This window comes from Aspergillus pseudodeflectus (assembly GCF_044049435.1).
Source record: "Aspergillus pseudodeflectus strain CBS 756.74 chromosome Unknown BJX68scaffold_13, whole genome shotgun sequence".
In the NCBI taxonomy this organism is placed as follows: domain Eukaryota; kingdom Fungi; phylum Ascomycota; class Eurotiomycetes; order Eurotiales; family Aspergillaceae; genus Aspergillus; species Aspergillus pseudodeflectus.
Genome location: NW_027263789.1, coordinates 324,060 through 340,384, shown reverse-complemented (window position 1 = coordinate 340,384; position 16,325 = coordinate 324,060). Strand labels below are relative to the sequence as shown.

Sequence of the window (16,325 nt, the reverse complement as noted above, 5' to 3'; positions counted from 1 at the left end):
ATAAGAGAAGTAATAAGAGAAGTAATAAGAGAAGTAATAAGAGAAGTAATAAGAGAAGACGGAGACGAGAGTCTATGATCAATAAGAGAGAAAAAGGGGAAAGGGGAGGACTAGAAAAGAAGGTGATTAAAAACGAGATGAATAAACATCGAGAAGCAAGCAGACACCAATACGTAGACAGTTCTAAGCTACCTTCCAAACTTACTATTACCAGACGCCATACACCAAGTCTCAAGTATGATGAGAATGCAAGATATATCACAGGTCTCTGTGTGTAAGGGCTCCAAAAAAGGATACAGTCCATATAGGCGAAGACATCGGGTTGACTGAATTTTGAACTTTATGAAAAGATGTAAACGTATGAGTTTCGTTTCGTTGTATGCGGTCAAAAGGAGAAGAGCAACCCATGTCTTTAAGAACAAGAAGGTATTGTTGTTAGTGGTCACATCTTGGGGGAGAAGCAAAGCTTTGAGCAAGTCCGGAATCACTGCTCAAGCCGTTGGCGAGGTCATGAATGCGCTTGTTGACACAACGGGATACGAATGCAGCCGAAGTATGGTCTCCTTTAATTCATTCTAAGTGATGTTTATATCGCGCTGTACTGCGTCAGTATTAGGGATAGATGTTGATAGAAGAAGTCTCATCTGTTAAGGTCATACTGGGTGAAAGCTTAACGGTTGATGGCGGACCATCCAGGTTTCAAGCTGTCGCAGTCGTGGGCCGGAGGGGTGATGGGAATCGTAAAGATAGACCGCCTCAAAGCAGACCGTCTGGGGTAGGTTGGTTCGGCTGGAGCTGTTTCGACATCGTCTGCTGCAACCAAGGTTGATGAATCTCCATCTTGGACTGCGTTATCAGTATTTTTGTAGTCATCTTCGAGATCTTCCGGCGTCATTGATCGGCTAAGCGGAGAGGGCCTCTTAAACTCCGACGCGTGTGCGCGACGATACCATGCAGGTATTTCCTCTCCCTTCTCAGCTATTTTCAAGTCTTCTAGCTCAACAGCATTCAAGAGCTGTCCGTACCGAAGCCAGTTGGCTCTGGTACGGATCGACGTGCCCTCAATGAAGCCATTTCCTACCACCATCCCAGTCCTCATGTAAATCGAGGGTTCGCCATCGTCACAGAAAGTTTGCCTATCCTCCCTGTCAGACTGCCACCGGCCGTGTGGAGTGTACATCTTTTGCGTCCGGCTCTTTGCAAAGCGAAGCAGGCCATCTGCGTCTTGGGGCAAGCGCACCCCGTTATCCACACGGATGACAATAGGATCTACCCATTTCTCTGCGTTGTTTTTAGTGGCTGTCTTTCGAATTATGTCGGACGACGACATCAAGCCGAATCTGGGCCGTGTCGTCATGTACCAGAGAGAGATCTCTGGAGGCGTGAGGCTGCTTTGGCAGACAGATTCTCCAAACCAGTTGAAATGGTGAATGTTTTGGCCGCCAGGCAAATCCAAGAGTACATTTCGGTACTCAAACTCTTCATGGACTGCCACGAGAGAAGCGACGAAGGAGACCGTGCCATGGCCCTTGGACTCGAACTCGCGGAGCTTGTCCCTCGCTGTCTGCTTCTTTTTGGCTGTCGGTTTATCTTCGGCCTGTGGATCATCCTCGTTGGTGGAGGGTACAGTATCAGCGGGAGCTGTACTCTTGATGCTGGCTTCTGGTGCACCCCTTTCCTCTGCCCAGGCTTCTTGCGCCTCCATCTCTTCTGCCCAGGTGAAGAAGCTGGAGTCGAGAGAATCCTAGGGAAGGAGTACCAGTTAGCATTGAGATGCGGTTACTCAAGGAGACTACTTACGTTACCGGTCGACATGATGTATGTGCAACCACTAAAGATCCAGGTATGGTGCAAGTCCCACGGGGAGCGAATAATCGGATGACTGCTTAGACCGACCACCTGATGGTGCTTTGGCTAAACCTGGAGTGAGAAATGCGTAATAAAGGAATAGTAGTATTAGAATGATGAGATTGTAGATGATGATCGGTGGTGAACGAAGAAAAAACAGATATAATGGTGTAGAAGATCTGCAAGGATGACGATGAGAGCCAGAGGAGGAGAGAAGGAAAGAGGAAGAAGAGGCAAAGACAAAGGAGAAGGTTTGTATACGTTGATTCCACGCCTACCATCTGGAATATACTTTTGGTTTCGCCTAAGTTTGTCAAGTATGACTCTTGTCGGAACTGACTTCCACAGCCTACAACGACAGGCTCGGAAGAGACGAGGGCAATACACGACCAGATTCCAGCATCATCCTCGAGCCAAATCCCAGCCAGTCCGGTAGACTGCAAAAGTCATAATCGATCTCACCACCATGAATGGCATCCTTGAAAAACTTTGTTTGTTAGTTTTGGGACATTCCAGCGCTAGGCGCCACTTAGGTGACTTTCGGAACATGAACCAGCAAAGTTGCGTTTTCCGTTAGTGTAGGATGCCTGGTCTGCACGAAGAGGGCATGCCATCAATCCGAGAGTGCTTTCGGCTCATCTGAGGTCATAGGGATAATTCGGAGCCGTGAGTTGATAGGAGCTGTCCCAAACTCGCCCAGGTGACCAGAGATACGACGTCATATCCAAGATCCAGCAATATGCAGAATGAGGGCCTCTGTGATGTCTTGAATCTCCAGGTGCGCGAGTCTTCATATAGAATATTCATTCAGTAACACAGACATTGAAGATGGAGTATAGAAAACGTGGGAGCAACGTGGTTGGTCTGCTGTGCCACCGGATCGCCGCCGCATGCTCGGAGTTTTTTCCGAGCGCAGCACGGCCAAAAGTTCAACCGGACTAACCGTGTTGGTCTTTCACGTAGCCGCCCCGCTATTGCGAAATCATTCAAGTCCCCGCACCCTCCAGCTATATATACTGTCGCTCCCTTATCTCTCCTCGTGTTTCTGTTTCTCTAATTATTGCTCGTGTGAGTCAGGCGCGTATACGTCTCTTTATGAAGCATTTCTGGTCCTTTCGCTACTCAATCGCAGCTTTTCGTCAACTCTCCTCTCCCTCCCTCGGCCTAACCTCCGCATTTCCCCCGCTCCCTCGCACGTCTCCAATAATCGGATCCGCATTTAGACGCGCAATGGCTTCCGCAATGGCTAAGCGCTTGGAGGGCAAGACGATCGTTATCACCGGTGCCTCATCGGGAATCGGTCGAAGCACAGCAAAGGAGTTCGCCCGCACGTCTCCCAAGAACCTGAAGCTTATCGTGACAGCGCGGCGCATTGACGCCCTCCAGGACTTGGCTCAAGAAATCAAGGAGGAGGTTGGTGACGGCGTTCAGACTCTCCCTGTGAAGCTAGACGTTAGCAACCCGGAGGAAGTCAAGAACTTTGTCCCATCTCTTCCTGCTGAGTTCCAGGATATTGATGTCCTGGTCAACAACGCGTGAGTACCAGCGGCATAACCACAAACAAAAGTATTCGTCTAAACTGCTACAGTGGTCTTGTCAAGGGTGTCGCTCAGGCCCCGAACATCGATCCCGAAGACATAAATGTTATGTTTGCAACCAACGTCACTGGTCTGATCAACCTGACCCAAGCCGTCCTTCCCATCTTTAAGAAGCGCAGCGACGGTGGCCGTGGAGATATCATCAACATTGGAAGCATTGCTGGCCGCGAGCCCTACCCCGGTGGTAGTATCTACTGCTCCACCAAGGCTGCTGTCAAGTCTTTCACCGAGGCACTGAGGAAGGAGCTCATCTCCACCCGAATTCGCATCATTGAGGTCGACCCCGGTCAAGTTGAGACTGTAAGCGCCGCCTATATGCATTTAGCATAACAAGACTGACAGGGCACGTTCCAGGAATTCTCAGTTGTCCGCTTCTACGGAGACAAGTCAAAGGCCGATGCCGTTTATGCGTAGGACTCTCGTGACCTCATTCTTGTCTCACGGTGCTAACTGAATCTGCAGGAACTGCGAACCGCTCACACCTGAAGATATCGCAGAAGTCATTGTTTTCGCCGCTGGTCGGAGAGAAAACGTCGTAATTGCCGATACTCTTATCTTCCCCAGTCACCAGGTAGGCTGCGACCAGACTTATTCTTACAGAGTGAACAGTTCTAACTCCATTGACATAGGCTTCGCCCGGCCATTTGTACAAGAAGGCCTAAGGGAGCGTGGATAGATAATGTATATACAACCCTAAATACAGGGAATAGACATCAGAAATTAGAGGCATGTTGATCTTCATACGTTCTACTACGGTACATTAATCATATAGACATCATCGGGAAGCGCGAAGATGCCCAGACTTGCAAGGCATCGCACCTTTCTTGCGATTACTCTAATTGCAGGAAGGGACGGGCGCCACCTTGGACACGGAAGGAGCGATCCGCCGCGCACCTCGGGCGCTCCTTCCCTATAAGAGCCGAAGTTGTATGGCCGGGAAGGCGCGACTGGAGTCATGGTTCATCGCACCTTCCCTATATAATGCTTGACACTTTAGGAAGGCGCGGCCATATAACAGGAAGGAGCGACTGAGGAAGCCATAGTCGCTCTTTCCTTTACGGAGATATGGACATATTCGCAAACTGGGAAGGAGCTAGGAGCTGGGTCGTACCTTCCTCAAATGGCATGTCACTATTTCAGGAAGGAGCGATCATAACAGTAGACCGTGGAAGGAGCGACCTGGGGTTGGCATGGAGACCGTGGTAGGTCGCACATTCCCCGTGGAGGGCTATGAGTATGGTCCGTCGGGAAGGAGCGATGGAGCGCACCTGCCTTGTCAAAGGTGTTAGTCAACTTAGGAAGGCGCGTGCACTAGAACAGGCAGGAGCGACTGAGATTGAACGATCGCACCTCCCTCGTTCAGGCGCGAAACGTTCCATAGCTCGAGGAAGGTGCGACTGACGCCCCGTCCTTCGCGCCTTCCTTGTGTGTGATACAAGTCGCTATATCAGGAAGGCGCAGGGATAGAGCCCCAAGAGAGGCAGGAGCGACCTGTGGGATGGCCCGATGGCACCTTCTCGTCTTGGCCATGACTATAGTACGTTACGAGGTGCGACTGATAGCGTCTATTGTCCATCGTCCTTCTATCTCTAATGAGGGTAAAGATTCCAAGATAGCAAGGTACGAGGGATGATCCTAAAGGTGGGTCGAGAATTGACAGTAAATGTTAACGAGAAAATACAGATTCACACTGGACTATATCAAAGATTCCCCTCAAAGTCGAATTTCCCATGCCGTCCAGCGCCAGCACTGAACCTCGCTGCCCCCTTCACACTCTCGGAGTCGATTACCTTGATCCCGTTGTCATACTCGAAGCTCAGAGCATCCTCAAACGAGCCCGCATTGTACGCAGCATAATAGCACGATGCACGATCCGTATTCATACAGCCCTGCGGGAATGTCACAAGCTGCCGTGCAATCTTCGTCGCCTCTTCGAGTGCTTTGCCCTTGGGAACTACGCGGTTCGCCAAACCCATAGCGAGAGCCTCCTGCGCGCCCACTCCACGGCCCGTCAGGATCATATCCAGTGCGCGACCAAGCCCAACAATAGCCTGGAGACGAACAGTCCCCCCATCGACAAGAGGTACCCCAAACCGCCGACAGAAAACGCCAAAGACAGCATCCTCCTCCGCAACACGAATATCACCAAGCAAACTCAGCTCAAGACCCCCCGCAACCGCATACCCGGAAACAGCGCTGATAACCGGCTTCTGAATTTGCATCCGCGAGGGTCCAATGGGCCCGATATTGCGACCCTGGACGCGCTCAGTCTGCCCGATTCGAGGACCTGTGTATCCGGGCTTGTGCTCTTCGAATTTGGCGACCTCGTGCAGGTCGAAGCCAGCGCAGAATGTGCCGTTTGCGCCATAGAATATGCAAACCCTTTGGCTGGGGTCGTTTTCGAAAGCTAGGAATGCGTCTGTGAGCTTCTTGCCTGTTGGGCCGTCGATGGCGTTGCGGCGGTGCGGGCGGTTTATGGTGATTGTGGTTATCCCTTCGGGCGTCTTGGATACCTGGACGGCGTCAGGCTCGTTGTCGGTACTTGAAGAAGTATTTGAGCTCATGGTTCTAATTTGACTCTTTGATTGTCTAAAGGTATGCTAAGGAAGTTGCGATGATCGCAGACAGAGCACATGCCCTTGGTCTGAACAACGGGGTCCTGACCAAAATTATACCCCTCATTCGGTAACCGACAATTGGCTCATGTTTTATCCTCTTACTGCATATCCTCGGGGAAATGGATATAGTCTCCTAAACTCAGCGAGCCTTTCAGGGCTACGAGTTGACGGATATCCCCATGTCCCCTGGCTAACTCAGTTCGTCCCCACAATTTATATACTTCAAGCCTTCTCGATCGCCGGGATATCTGGGGAAAGCGATCTGATCGAGGCGCAACATCTGTTATTTCCATTTCTTATTCCAGCATTCAAACCGAGCTTGATGACCTTGATACTGTCTTTTGCGGACAAAAGGAGAGCGAGCGGGGTAAACGCCAGTGTCGGTCAGCCTCGGTGTCCAGAGAACCTGAGTGATGGCCAAGCATGTGCTGTTGCAATTCCACGTTGTCAACTTCAATCACGTAAGGGCGTCCTATTAGATGACACGAACAAAGTCTTGGGAATGCATGCTTCCGGATATAGAGCCGGTAGAGCGGGATGAGTGTACAAGATGTTAGTGTGAGAAATGCGGTGTCATGGCCCAACTAGAGCTAGATGTTCTAAGGCAACTTAATGTCCCGACGGGGTAACTAATAATGGTCTATGTTCCTTTTATGTGCTCAATTCACAGTGAGATAAAACCCCGTTTCCAATTCTCGAGACTATTTGTCGTAGCGCCGCCGAGCGTCCTGTCCATACCCGCTCTCGCTCAGTGCCTCGGGCCGATCAATCATCCCCTCTCTACGGACTCACTTCTGGGGTTTACCTCACTATACCGATAAACAACGACCCGAGAAATGGGCTGCCAATATCTATAGGGTATCAAAATGAGATCTAGAACAGTTGCGGCCTCCCCGACATACCTGCCTGGATGTTCGCAATTCTGCCGCCCACGGAGGTGGACTGGTTACAGTTCGAATGGAGATCGCTACAATAGCATCAGACAATATGCTGCCAGAAAATTCCATTGCATCCAGACTGGCTTTGGTAGACAGCCTCTCAGCTATTGGATCCGACATTCCTCCTCAACCCCGGCACCCTCACTACCGTTCAAGGACATCAACAGTCAGACCCAAAAGACAGCCGAAGCCCTCATCTCATCTCTCCCGATAACCCGCTACCTCCGTTCGCTCGCCTCATCATCATCGTTGTCAGAGCCTATCTACACCGAAACCCGCCCCTACCGCGATATGCACCCAGCAGCACATACAACCCACCTCGTCAGCGCCTCGCTACTATCCCCCACCAAACTCCCCACAGATCCAATCTTTTTCATCCAAACTCACCCTGCCTCGGCCTCAGCCTCAGACCCTCTGTGTAACGTAATAGCAACCTGCTACATCGGTCGCGATATCTGCGGACACCCAGGGTACGTCCACGGTGGTCTCTCATTCGTCCTCTTCGACGACGTCTTTGCGCGGTGTGCGGCCGCCGTACTGAAAAGTCGCACTGCAATGACGGCGAGTATGTCCGTTGATTTTCGGGCTCCTGCTGTGCCGGATCGGGTGTATCTTTATCGGACAAGGATTGTTGAAAGGCAGGGGAGGAAGGTTTGGTTGCAGGGGGAGATGAGGTGCTTGAGGGCGTTTAACGTGGAGGAGATGGCACGAAGGGATGTAGCTGTATCTGATGGGGTGAGTTGTGAGGAAGTGGAGGGGACGCTTGTTGCTGAGGCGAGGGCATTGTTTGTTGAGCCGAAGAATATAGAGGTTTGTACTCTCTGAGAAGATTGAAGATTGTGATCGTTGCTGACAGTTGGCAGGCGATGGTACCTTTATATCCAGTATGAACCCGTCCACAAGATTGGTAGCAAAGGGGCTAATAGAGATTTAGACAACACCCTGCTAGATAATTTCCTATAGAGATGCCTGTTGCTTTTAGCCCTTGTTAGAATTGAATCTCATGAACATACCTGGAGCCGAACACCAGAGCTCGCAACTCAAACGTGGCATATCTCTGACATTTGTGCCACAGAATAGCCACTAGTAAGCTGACAATACTGTCAATGGCGTGTGACTCTACATTGTCTCAATGCCGTAATCCCTGCAGTCAATGGCAATATACTGCATATGTCGCCAGCGACGGGCAAGGGAGGTCGGACCCAAGACTAAAAGCTCGCAAAGTATGGTAAACAAGCTCGTGTGAATGACCTTAGAAGTATATCGTACACTACTATGTACACAAACCCATGGACCTAGTTGCAATCAGGGACAGGTGATGGGCTCTTGTTGAGGAAATAGTGAAGGAAAAATGTGGACACATGAAGCCTGAAAGTGGGACCCTGAATTGAATAGGTTTATTTAAGAAGAACATAACACAACGGTAAAGGACAATCAGTTGTTAGAGAAAGAGAAAGAATGAATGGGATGTGGTTTGTTAATGGGTGAATTCCTCCCAGTGTTACTTATCTCTCTATAAATTCCCAAGCTTGTCTTTCTCAACTTGGCCCACCGTCAGTATCGCCTGATTCTCCCAGCTACCTTGCTCAATGCTCAAGAGTGTCCACAGGCTTTTTCACATTGGCTTCGCTTCTCAATCCTTCCATCACTCTCCCTTCCCAACCTACGTCCATCGATCCAAATCCGCTCCAAAATGCAGCCCCCGCTGGACGCCCGTTCCCAAACCGCGCGCGACAACTTCCTCAAGCTAGGCGTCTCCATCTCCCCGATCCCTGCGGCAGAAGACAAAGAAGTATGGCGAGTTGATCAGAATGCCGGAGATCCGACGCAACTGGAGCATATGGGTTCGTTTCGCTCACCGTTCACTGTATCATTCACACATTGACATTGAATCATACCATGCAGAATCCCTCCTTGAAGACTGCCAGCTAGCACTCAACACCGGGCTCCGCGACGAAAAGTTGATTGACCGCAGACTACCCTCGATCTTATCTGGGGCATTTGCGAAGATGAAGAGAGCGCATCTCAGCACCGAGGAGAGTGATACATCGACTGCCGACCATCCCCCCCGTCTGTATGGCCAGCAGAGGCTCCTCGCTAATGTTGTGCACGAGGGCAAGACTGAGAATGTGAGGACAACCGTGGACTACACCTTGGTTTATGGACGGCGCAATAGGATGGCTGTCAACCTAGTTATTCTCAAAGAGAACTCGCTTGACATGCAGGATAAGACTTGGGAAGCTCTCACGGCGATGGGTAGGTCAAAGCCACGGCACAGGTTGTTTAAACAGGGGTAAGCGAGGAGCTAAAACTCTTTTAAACAGGGACGATTCAACGCCAGAAAAAAAATCCCGGCGATAATACGGGGATCTATGGACTCCATACCAATAGCTTTGAATGGCACTTTCTGCACCTTGGTGCTGGCAGCGAGGTAAGATAGCTCAAGGATTTCTCGGCAGCTTGTTCTCAAAATGAATGCTGACCACACTTGGATAGTACTCGGCCTTGAAACTCTCATGGGATACGGACAAGTCACAGATTATAGGGCTCCTCGAGAAGATTTGCAAGCAGGCTATTGATCTGGCTACAAAGAACTGAGGAACCAAGCCTGATCATCTGGAGGGAAAGATGGAGGAAGCACTTTTGGCGATGTTGATACGACTGGCAGTTTCTCGTAGAGGAGTTGAAGCGGAGGATGACACCGTGAGAGCCATTTCAAGAATAGCTACTCTATTACCTAGTATGAAGGAGAGAAGCATCTTTTGATTATCGTCATAGATTCCGGGTTGTACCTTGCCTCTGCGAAGAACGCCTAGATATATCACTTCACAGTACATAGCGAGTCCGGCTCCATCAAATCTGCTATCATGATCATCAGATTATTGGAGAACTGCAACAGTTGAACGGTGAAGAAAATAATACTAAAATGACACCTTCCCGGCTTGTAGCACGCAAGCATAGGGTGCCCACTGGCTGTCGGAGTTGGAGTCGCCCGCCGGTTACAACACAACTTCCTACCTACGTACTCCCCAAGCAGAGCACACCTTTTACAACAATACAACATCCCAGTAACTGCGGCAATGGCGGCAAAGGGTGACTTGTTTATTGGCCTGTCTGGCAAGTTTGAGCACCGGCGCCGACGTGCCTTGCGACGATGGCGAGTACCAACCTGCGCAGGGATCTGTGCTGCGATAGCGCTTCTGGTCTACTTGCCGGGAGATGTGACGCTTCAGATGAGCTCAGCTGTCCAAGAAAGTTTCTTCGAGGGGCTCCAACAATGCCATGCAGATGGCCAAGGCAGGCAACGGGAAACAGTTCCATCGAGCGCCAGACAAAATCCACGATGGAATGCGGCCAGCGGGCAAGCAAACCCAGTCGTAATCCAGAACGCATCCTTGTTCGATGGAGCAACATTTCTTCCCGACTTTGTGGACATCATCTTCGATGCCGGCGTGATTCGTTCAGTGGTTCCCTCTGGGTCTGGCGATGCTTTCCCACACGACGCCCATATCATTAATGTTCAGGGGAAACATGTAACCCCGGGCCTGGTTGATATGCACTCCCATCACCTAGAAAGTCCCTTTCCAGCTCTATCTGGCACCACCGATATAAACGAGCGCCCTCTACTAGGACCGATCACACCTTTCATTCGCGCACTGGATGGGTTTACCCCTACGGACCCGGCAATTCAACTTATTGCGTCCGGCGGCGTCACGACTTCCCTCAACCTCCCTGGATCGACCAATATTGTTGGTGGCCAGGCGTATCCAATGAAGAACCTTCCATTTTCTGGTCAGGATAGAGAGCCAGTAATCGAGGAGCTTCTCCTGGAGTATGGCATTCCAGAATCCCAGAGACAGCGGTACCTCAAGATGGCATGCGGCGAGAACCCGCGGCGCTATTATGGCTATACCAGACTTGGTCTTGCCTGGCTGTTGCGCGAGAAACTCGCTGAAGCGCAGGAGCTACAGAAGCAACAGGCTAAGTGGTGTAGCGCCGCGTTTGAGGTTGAGGGACGGAGTAGACTCACGCAGAGTCGGCATATTTCTAGCTTTCTCCAGAATCACGGGCCACGGCCGGATTCGTTTAAGCTGGAGACATTAGTCGCTCTTCTTCGTGGAGAGGTTAATCTGAATGTCCATTGTTATACCCCCGAGGACCTGGAGACCATGCTCTCGGTGCTGCATGAGTTTGGAATCCATCCGCAGGCGTTCCACCATGCGTTGGAGGCCTGGCAGGTTCCTGAATGGTTGAAAAGGGCGGAGCGGTAAGTACATTTATCTCCTCCCTGACCATTTGTGTTTCATGGCAATCACTGAACTCAATGTCTAGAAATATTACCGTCGCAACCTTTGCGGAGAATGCCTTATACAAGGCTGAGGCCTACGGAGCGAATCTCCGAGGGCCAAAGGTCCTCCACGACCATGGAATCAAGGTTGCGTTGAAATCGGTATGAGATAACTGACTACCTGATGTGCACCACTGATCGTCTCAAGGACCACACTGGAGAGAGCCAATACGCGAAATACCTTCTGTGAGTCGTCCGATATTCACCTTTATTCTTTTATTTTCTGCGCGGCGCTTTACTGACTCAGTCATAGCGACCAAGCCTCAATATCTCACTCCTTCGGCTTACCGGCCGTGGAGGCTCTCAAGGCAGTGACTTCCATACCAGCTGAATCAATCTACCAAGGTCACCGCATCGGATATGTGCGTCCCGGGTACGATGCCGATATTGTCATCTGGAACGACCATCCGCTTCAGGTAGGCGCGACACCTGTGCAGGTCTTCATTGACGGCCGTCCTCTCCTACCGGGGCAGGACAGCGCAGTAAGCCAGGTAGCGAGTGGCTCATCTGATGGAGAATCCGGGGTAAGCGCAGCACCGGCAGTCCGCCCATTCCCTGAAGTCGACGAGCGGGCTGAGTTATGCTCCCGCATACAAGAGTCTCAAGGACCTGTTCTTTTCACGGGGGTTCAAAAGGCACTCGTCGATCATCCGAGAATTGAGACAGACGACAACGGTCAAGGGAATACCAAGCCGCTGGTCTACCTAATCAGACGCAACGGCGATTCCTGCGTAGGGACAAAGTCAACCTGTCTGACAGACTACAATCCTTCATCAACAAACATCACCGAAATTCCCCTCAAGAACGGATACATCACACCAGGCCTCATTGCCTTCGGCAACAACCTCGGGATCCAAGACATCCCATCTGAGCCTTCTTCGGGCGACGGCTCGGCGGGGACAAACGGTGATGCACTCAACGAAGCTAAGACCGTGCATTTCGCCAAGTACAGCGCCCACTTGCACGGCAAGGCATTTGATAGAGCGAGGATCGGAGGCGTCACGAAGGCGATTAGTCCGCCGCATGGAAGCGGTGTTGTCCAGGGTGTTAGTGTCGGGATAAGCACTGCTCCTGATGCGACTATTCTGGAAGGTGGGGTTTGGAAAGACGAGGTTGCCCTCCATCTTGTTGTTGGGCAGGGGGCGAGGGGTGAGAATCCCAAATCTTGGATGATATATTTCCGTTGGGATAGTGTGAACTAACCCATGACGCTTCGTGACAGATGGCGATACCCCGACTGTTGGCTCTGGCATCGAAGTCGTGCGTCGGATACTAGAGCACGGCGGCAGTAAAGAGGGAGCGAAGAGCGGTGGTGTCTATGCTCGCGCTGCAAATGGGTCTCTTCCCGTGGTTGTGCAAGCTTTGCATCAGGTAGATATCATCTTACCCCGGCCGCCTAAGATACAGCTAACAGTAGCATTCCACAGGATGACATCGCCCAGTTAATCCTCATCAAGAGGGACTTTCCCTCAATTAATCTGGTTATTTATGGTGGTCATGGCGCTGCGCTAGTAAGTGGTTCCAACCCATATAAGTCTTTTGACTTAGTAGAATTAGTAACAAATACCCATCTTTCCAGGTCGCAAAACCCCTCGCAGAGGCAAAGATCCCGGTAATCCTAACCGGCAACCGCGGCGCCCCAGACACATGGGAAAAGAAGAATTCACTCCCTGGCCCTCCGCTAAGCGATATCCCCGCCAAGGTCCTGCTCGACGCCGGCGTCCAACTTGGACTGGCTGTCCAAGGAGACTCAAAACTCCATGGGTTAGCAAGAGAGGCGCGCTGGGCGGGGAAGCATGCAGGACTTGATGAGGAGGAGGCGATTGCGCTCGTGTCGTCGAATCTGGAGAGTATCCTGGGATTGCAGCGTGTTGGAAGCGAGGGCAAGAGGGGGGCCTTTGTTGTCTGGGAGGGGAATCCGTTGAGAGGGGAAGGCTCGGTTGTGGCTTCTGTGAGCGACAGAGGTGTTGTTGATTGTTGGCCTGATGATGGTTCAAATTGAGTTGAGGGAGCTGGGAATAGCGGAGTCATCTCCTGACGATATGATAGTCTGGATGAGGAGTATGTAGTGAGCCCCAACAAGCTACACGCTTGCATCTTTGCGCGAAGTCGGAAAAATCGCACTCGGGACGTTCTTCAAGTTCCCACACAGATACTTTGAAGAGGTCGTTTCCCTTGCACTTGAAAACATTGGTGCACTGCAGCGGGTCATACCTCACTCCAGCCATGATCAAGTACAAAGGCTACCTATACAGTCCCACCCGCATGTCTAGTTAGCTGATCGAAGCAGCTCTGCCGCCGCCAGTAAGCGACAGCCACTAGGTAGTATGCTTCTTGATCCTTTCAGGCCTCCAGCTTTTGTGACAGGCATGTCCCTGCTTACGGCTTTGCCACCGCCAGATCTGATCTAAACCTAGGCGTCGGCCGCTCCTCAGGATTCGTGGCATAGGATAAGCTGACATACTGCGAACATGAATTAGGGGCAGTTCCTAGCCAACCGTTCTTTTGTGGCTGGGGGTATATGTGACGAAATATTGTTCTTCTTTTTTTCAGCCGCAACAGTCTCGGTAGCCTGTTCTTCTAGAGCCGGAGATCCTGATTAGTACCTGCGAGACAATGTCATTGTCGACCATCTTATGCTTGTGTATTTCTTGCTCAGAGTCATACATGGTGGGTAGCTGGGATCGCAGTGTGGCTTTCTTCTGTATGTCCTCCGCGAGCTATGTGCCAATTTAGGAACGGACGGCAGATTCTCCGAGAAGAGACCATCTGCAGTCTGGATGCGGGGTAGTACCAGATAGAACTCGGGACTTATGCAAGTTCATGGCGCCTCCGGATTATATCGCTCTCCGGCGCTGGTCCCTTGCGAAATGAAAGTTGCTCGTAGGACGCCTGTCAGCCTGTTAGCCTGTCAGCTCGATTGGCCCGCTTTGGTCTCTCGCATCATATAATCAGCCAGCAGTCAGCGAAAAATCAATTGAAAGTGAGCGTCGAGATGTCATTCTTCATGCTGTGCAGGGTGGTATAGTAATAGCCGCGCGGTGCAGTGGAGGACAGAGCTACTGTACGTCAGAAGGTCTGTGTCTACACCCAAACTCGAGGTTCCAGGATTTCTTCAGTGAGCGCATGCGTCACAGCGGTAAGACTGCATGCGTCTGAAGAATCTGCAATGATGAGTTTAGTTCATTTTGAATCCTTGAGTGATCTTGGAGCAGTCGCAATTCGAATCTGAATTGAGTCATGACTGACTGCCGCATTGACGAGGAGCCCAGCAAATGCCTAGGTATACTGTGAGAGCGCGGGAACTGTCCAATCCACGGATCACATACCCCGCAGTACCTGTCTGTTCGCTCAAACTTCAAGGTTCTGGCGGCATCAGGCGAAGAACGGGATGAGACTCCCGCGATCGTCGTTCTAAGCGCATTGGCTCGTCTAGCTGCAGGTAAGAAGTCGGCGAACTCTGTCAATTATCGCGCATTGAAGGTAATGCTTCGGAGTAAGCATTCTCTATGTGCCGTGATGTGACGTCTGTCATTTCGGGAATTGAAATGGATGTTTCATCCAAGGACGAAATGTCCCTTGACTCAGTGGAGTTTCCGCAAAATTGGAGGAGCTGGAGATCTGTGGCGGATGTGCGATGATGCAACGCAGACAAGGATTATACGGCGGATAAGCTTGCTGGAGGTAAGGGACTTAGGGACAAGGTTGATGAACAGTGTCGGATCTGAATACGAGTACGGATGCTGTGGAGGACATCGGCCTTGAGAGAGCGCTGAGAACTTGGAAGTCTGTTTGGTAGTTGATTTGCAAGCAGCGAAGTTGTACCGAGCAAGCCAATGGCACCAGACTCGAGATGCCAGGCAGAAAGGATTCTCTCGGGCTCCGCCAACATTAATATGCCTTCTGTGCCTTTCATCCTGTGATGTTGTGTGGCTGATATCTTGTTCGCCGAGGACCAATCTCGAATTCTCGATTGTGGAAAGTGGAAAGTGGAGGCGTGGGGAAAGCCCTGGCCCGCTTGGCGCCAGAGTCCTCTATCTCCAACGCCCGTCCAGCCCTGGAGATGAACACGGAGAACCCTCTGGAGATCAATCTCCATGATGTCAATTCCAACCGTTGAAGCTGCTCATTCCTTCCGACAACAAGCGTCATGAATCGAGCCTCACTTTTCGTTCTCCTGAACGTTGAACCTGGAAAATCCTCGCCCGATATTCCTCCGAAAATGGGCTCCACGGCGAAGCTCATCCCGACGAGCCGAAAACCTAGCAGGGACGCAGGTATAATAGAGGCGTGTTAATGGTTGATGTCACATCTCTCATCCAATGACGGAAAGAATGCTTGCGCCGGTGATGAATTTCCTCGTCAAGGAGCGTCTCTTGATCACTTTTTTCCTGCAATGCCTGCATGCGTGCCTGGTATCGTGACTGGAGATGCAACGACAGCGTAACCGCCCAGCTTGCACCACAAAATGTTTGTGTATATTAAGAGCTCTTGGGTGGACTTGCGCGTTCCTTTGTATGGACTTCGAGTGGATCGGAAGGATTCAATGTGGATTGTCAACGCGTGTCCACAGTATAACACTGGGCTTTGATTTCTGTCGCGAGGCAGGGGACATGATTGGAGTGTACATCGTAGGGTGCCGGATGCTGGATAATAATATGGCTAACTAAGTGTACAAATGCGAGATGATTTCTTCAGAGTTTCTTAAACGAAGAGATCTTGTCCTCAGAAAGGCAAAAGAAGGGAAATCAGGAGTCTATAGAGTCAAGACTGAGATTTGGACTGTTTGATTGGAATGTCTGGGTGGCCCCTTTTTCCAGCCTTGGGGGCGGGAGCATATTTGCTTTTGCGAGTTTGTCCTCACCACCGAGATTTGCAAGATGAAATGCTATCTATCATCGGATCACCGTCCGGAAAAGATCTCGCAAGAATCATGAGATGGATATATCCCTGAGCAGCTAATGCCTTGTTGGAT

General features: G+C 50.9%; 7 protein-coding genes across 7 annotated transcripts; 4 read left to right on the top strand and 3 right to left on the bottom strand.

The window, feature by feature from the left end:
* Positions 1 to 670: 670 nt before the first annotated feature.
* Positions 671 to 1,815, bottom strand: BJX68DRAFT_265088 (uncharacterized protein; the record flags this gene model as incomplete). Its single annotated transcript, XM_071045162.1, has 2 exons — positions 671 to 1,744; positions 1,801 to 1,815. 2 exons carry the CDS (start codon positions 1,813 to 1,815, stop codon positions 671 to 673), a joined length of 1,089 nt encoding a protein of 362 aa, XP_070900987.1.
* Positions 1,816 to 2,849: 1,034 nt separating this feature from the next.
* On the top strand, positions 2,850 to 4,251 carry BJX68DRAFT_233288 (oxidoreductase, short chain dehydrogenase/reductase family). Its single transcript, XM_071039609.1, has 5 exons — positions 2,850 to 3,383; positions 3,437 to 3,746; positions 3,801 to 3,856; positions 3,909 to 4,017; positions 4,076 to 4,251. Exons 1-5 carry the CDS (start codon positions 2,944 to 2,946, stop codon positions 4,106 to 4,108), a joined length of 948 nt encoding a protein of 315 aa, XP_070900986.1. The 5' UTR covers positions 2,850 to 2,943; the 3' UTR covers positions 4,109 to 4,251.
* Positions 4,252 to 5,146: 895 nt separating this feature from the next.
* On the bottom strand, positions 5,147 to 6,010 carry BJX68DRAFT_265086 (enoyl-CoA hydratase/isomerase family protein; the record flags this gene model as incomplete). The annotated part of the gene is made up of 1 exon (XM_071045161.1): positions 5,147 to 6,010. One exon carries the CDS (start codon positions 6,008 to 6,010, stop codon positions 5,147 to 5,149), a length of 864 nt encoding a protein of 287 aa, XP_070900985.1.
* Positions 6,011 to 6,848: 838 nt separating this feature from the next.
* Positions 6,849 to 7,985, top strand: BJX68DRAFT_44571 (PaaI family thioesterase). The gene is made up of 3 exons (XM_071049182.1): positions 6,849 to 7,812; positions 7,866 to 7,886; positions 7,937 to 7,985. Exons 1-3 carry the CDS (start codon positions 6,931 to 6,933, stop codon positions 7,949 to 7,951), a joined length of 918 nt encoding a protein of 305 aa, XP_070900984.1. The 5' UTR covers positions 6,849 to 6,930; the 3' UTR covers positions 7,952 to 7,985.
* Positions 7,986 to 8,600: 615 nt separating this feature from the next.
* Positions 8,601 to 9,741, top strand: BJX68DRAFT_233283 (uncharacterized protein). Its single transcript, XM_071039608.1, has 4 exons — positions 8,601 to 8,846; positions 8,908 to 9,258; positions 9,327 to 9,433; positions 9,499 to 9,741. The coding sequence occupies exons 1-4, from the start codon at positions 8,696 to 8,698 to the stop codon at positions 9,598 to 9,600; spliced, it is 711 nt and encodes a 236-aa protein (XP_070900983.1). The 5' UTR covers positions 8,601 to 8,695; the 3' UTR covers positions 9,601 to 9,741.
* A 341-nt stretch (positions 9,742 to 10,082) lies between these two features.
* On the top strand, positions 10,083 to 13,352 carry BJX68DRAFT_274777 (uncharacterized protein; the record flags this gene model as incomplete). Its single annotated transcript, XM_071047723.1, has 7 exons — positions 10,083 to 11,269; positions 11,335 to 11,452; positions 11,499 to 11,536; positions 11,604 to 12,499; positions 12,573 to 12,721; positions 12,778 to 12,861; positions 12,930 to 13,352. 7 exons carry the CDS (start codon positions 10,083 to 10,085, stop codon positions 13,350 to 13,352), a joined length of 2,895 nt encoding a protein of 964 aa, XP_070900982.1.
* A 1,758-nt stretch (positions 13,353 to 15,110) lies between these two features.
* Positions 15,111 to 16,172, bottom strand: BJX68DRAFT_233278 (uncharacterized protein). The gene has a single exon (XM_071039607.1). It carries the CDS (start codon positions 15,593 to 15,595, stop codon positions 15,263 to 15,265), a length of 333 nt encoding a protein of 110 aa, XP_070900981.1. The 5' UTR covers positions 15,596 to 16,172; the 3' UTR covers positions 15,111 to 15,262.
* Between the last annotated feature and the right edge of the window lie 153 nt (positions 16,173 to 16,325).